General features: G+C 38.4%; 1 protein-coding gene across 1 annotated transcript; it reads right to left on the bottom strand.

The window, feature by feature from the left end:
• Positions 1-1,255: 1,255 nt before the first annotated feature.
• Positions 1,256-2,179, bottom strand: LOC102838564 (olfactory receptor 8G2-like). The gene has a single exon (XM_006875880.1). The coding sequence runs from the start codon at positions 2,177-2,179 to the stop codon at positions 1,256-1,258; it is 924 nt and encodes a 307-aa protein (XP_006875942.1).
• Between the last annotated feature and the right edge of the window lie 1,101 nt (positions 2,180-3,280).

Raw genomic sequence — 3,280 nt, 5'->3', positions numbered from 1 at the left:
CTGCAAATTCCCCAGCTATAAACCCTCCGAACGTCCAAACATACCTTTATATTTGTTACAGAGTTCCAACACCAACTCATGAGTCCTCTTGACCCGGTATTCCGTGTTGTTGTTGACAGAGCTCCTCACTACACATCTACCCGATCCACCATCTTCAAGGAAGGCCTGGTAGTGTAGTGGTTAAAAATCTGGCTGTGAACCCCACGGTCAGCAGCTCAAATCCTCCAGGCCCTCCACGTGAGAGAGATAAGGCTTTCCGCAACTTGCAGTCAAACAGCCTTGCAGTTAAACAACTGTAGACATGGGAAAGTCCCAAGTCCAGGTAGGGTGACCCAGAATCAACAGGCAGGCTGCTGAGGGCTCTCAGGAGCAGAAGGTAATAGAGCAGGTCATGGGCTCAAGTTCATCTTAGTGTTTGCTTATTTCACCTCTAACTGTCAGACCTTTAGACAGACTTTAGGATAGAACAAAGGAAACATTTTCCTCTATAGTTCCAGTTATGAAAATAATGTTTGTAAGGAAGGATCTTGACAGCTGCCGTAATGAAGAATGCTCAATTTTGCTTTGATCAGCAAAAATCTGAAGGAATTTGATAATGTTTAAGAAAAAAAAAGTGAATTCTTAATTGTGCATATTCTGAGGACAGCATTATAGTCCTATAGGAAACTAGGAATTGAGGTGGTCCTTGGACTTTCTAAGTTAATTTTGGTCTAAGAAGCATTTTCAGTAAAATTAGAATGTGAGAGTTAAATGTCTCATAATTTTTCCAGGCTTAATTGATTATTTCTTTAGACTCTAGAGAGGTTATGAAAACCCCTGAATACTACTAACACTTTACCAGGGGGAATATTGTAAATATTGCATAAACTGATGCAATTACATTTTTTATTACAGGTTTTGACATTTTGTAAAATCTCACTAATGTGCATTACTCTCATTATCATCATTATTTTTATCATTACCACCAACTTTTTTTGTTATTGTTGTTTCTGGTACTTTTATGAAAATGAATCTAATGTTTCTATAATTCTCAACAGTATTTTATTTTATATTCTCTATTTCTCTGCATATATTTACTATAATATAGGCTTGAAGGAAGAGGTTTCCTGAAGTGGAGTTTGGGGCATGTACAGGGGAAAGACATGCAGATAAGATCACACATTTCAAGAATTAAATGAACAGGTCATATATCTCAGCAAAATAAACATCTGTTTCTGACTGGACATTATAGCACTGATTCTATTCATGAGCATACTCAACTTTCTAGAATTTTGTTCAGGGCAAATTTGACATCTTTATTTCTCAGACTATAGATCATGGGGTTGAGCATTGGAATAACAGTAGTATAAAACACAGAAGATACTTTCCCTTGGTCCATGGAGCTAACACTTGATGGCTGCAGATACATGAATGCTGCAGAACCATAAAAGAGTGTAACTGCTGATATATGAGAACTGCAAATGCTAAATGCTTTAGATCTGCCCTCAGTGGAACAAATATGGAGAATGCTACTAAAGATAAAGATGTAGGAAGCAAGGATTGCTAAAGCCGGAACCAATACATTAAATGTACTCAGACCCAGAACCAATATTTCATTGACATAAATACTAGAGCAGGATAGCTGCAGGAGTGGAAAGAGATCACAGAAATAATGGTTAACCACATTGGTCTTGCAGAAAAAGAGCTTCAACATGAAACCTGTATGAATTGTAGAGCCAATAATACCCAAAATATAAACTCCCTTTGTGAGCCACAAGCAGATGTGATAAGACATGATAACATTATAAAGCAAGGGGTTACAGATGGCAACATAGCAATCATATGCCATTGCAGCCAGCATATGACACTCTGCAATTGCAAAAACAAGAAAGAAATAGAGCTGATTCATGCATTCAGGGTAAGAGATGATGTTCTTATCTGTTACAAAGTTCACCAACATTTTAGGGGTAATGACAGTGGAATGACAGAGATCAATAAAGGACAAACTGCTGAGGAAATAGTACCTGGGGGTGTGAAGGTGAGAACTGAGTCCAATCAGTGTGATCATGCCCAGATTTCCTATGACTGTGACCACATAGATTCCTAGGAAGAGGAGGAAGAGGGGTAGCTGGAGTTCAGGACGTTCTGTTAGCCCAGCAAGGATGAACTCAGTCACTGATGAATGATTTCTGTGGTCCATTATTCTCTCATCAGGTTCTGAAAAAGAAAATAAGTCCAGTGTATATGTGTACATTTGAGTGTATGCACATGAGTATGTGTGTGTGTGGAGGAGAAAGAATAATTCTATGTAGATCTTTATATTCTTCCTTGTTGTTGTTGTTGTTGTTAAGTGCCGTCGAGTCGGTTCCGACCCATAGCGACCCTGTACAGGGTTTCCGAGGGTGTAAATCCTTACGGGAGTAGAAAGCCTCATCTTTCTCCCGCGGAGCGGCTGGTAGTTTCGAACCGCTGACCTTAAGGTTCGCAGCCCGATTCGTAACCACTACGCTACCAGAGCTCCTTCCTTACTATAAGATATTAATATTTCAAGGCTCTATTAAGCATATTTTGTGACTCTGGAAAATCCAATGATGACAGTTGACCACAGAAGTAACCATAGACTTCAGGGATCTTATAATTAAGATATTTTATTAGTTTCTAAGCAAAATACACACTCGTGGATTCTTTTAGTAATTCAAAGCAATGCTGTGTTAAGTGCTGTTGCATTAGTTCTGACTCAGTGACCCTGTATTGGGTTGCCAATGAGTGGCTAATGACTTTGAACTGCAAACATTGAGGTTCAAACTGACCCTATGATCCAGTGCTTAACCTCACATTATCACACCAGGACTCCACTTGTATTAGAGTAAATAAATAAAAGTAGCAGAAGCCATGCTAGTTATATTATTTTTCTCAATGTTTCTTTTGTTCCTATATGCAATATGTGCACATTAATGCCATTCATACTGAAATGCATGATATTTACATTTTCATTTGACTCTGAGTGAGGAAGAGGAATGATTTTTATGATGAATAAACATAGGGTTCATAAATGCTTAAAAAATATTAATATTAGTCTGTGTTATTTTTCTTACTTAGATTCCTAACTCAAATTAGTGGAAGGACTGAATAGCTACCAAGAATTTTTCTTCTAGATATTGACTCTTCTCCCAGTTTCCTTCTCAGAGATTATGAGGCAGCATCATAATTGTATGGCTGATCCCACACTTACAATACAACAGCTTCACCAAGAGGAAGGGGATGTTGTCGAGGTCCTATGTCGGGGTCCCTCCTCGACAAG

The sequence above is a fragment of the Chrysochloris asiatica genome, unplaced genomic scaffold, assembly GCF_000296735.1.
Source record: "Chrysochloris asiatica unplaced genomic scaffold, ChrAsi1.0 scaffold00343, whole genome shotgun sequence".
NCBI lineage: Eukaryota > Metazoa > Chordata > Mammalia > Afrosoricida > Chrysochloridae > Chrysochloris > Chrysochloris asiatica.
This window is presented reverse-complemented; position numbering and strand designations above follow the sequence as displayed.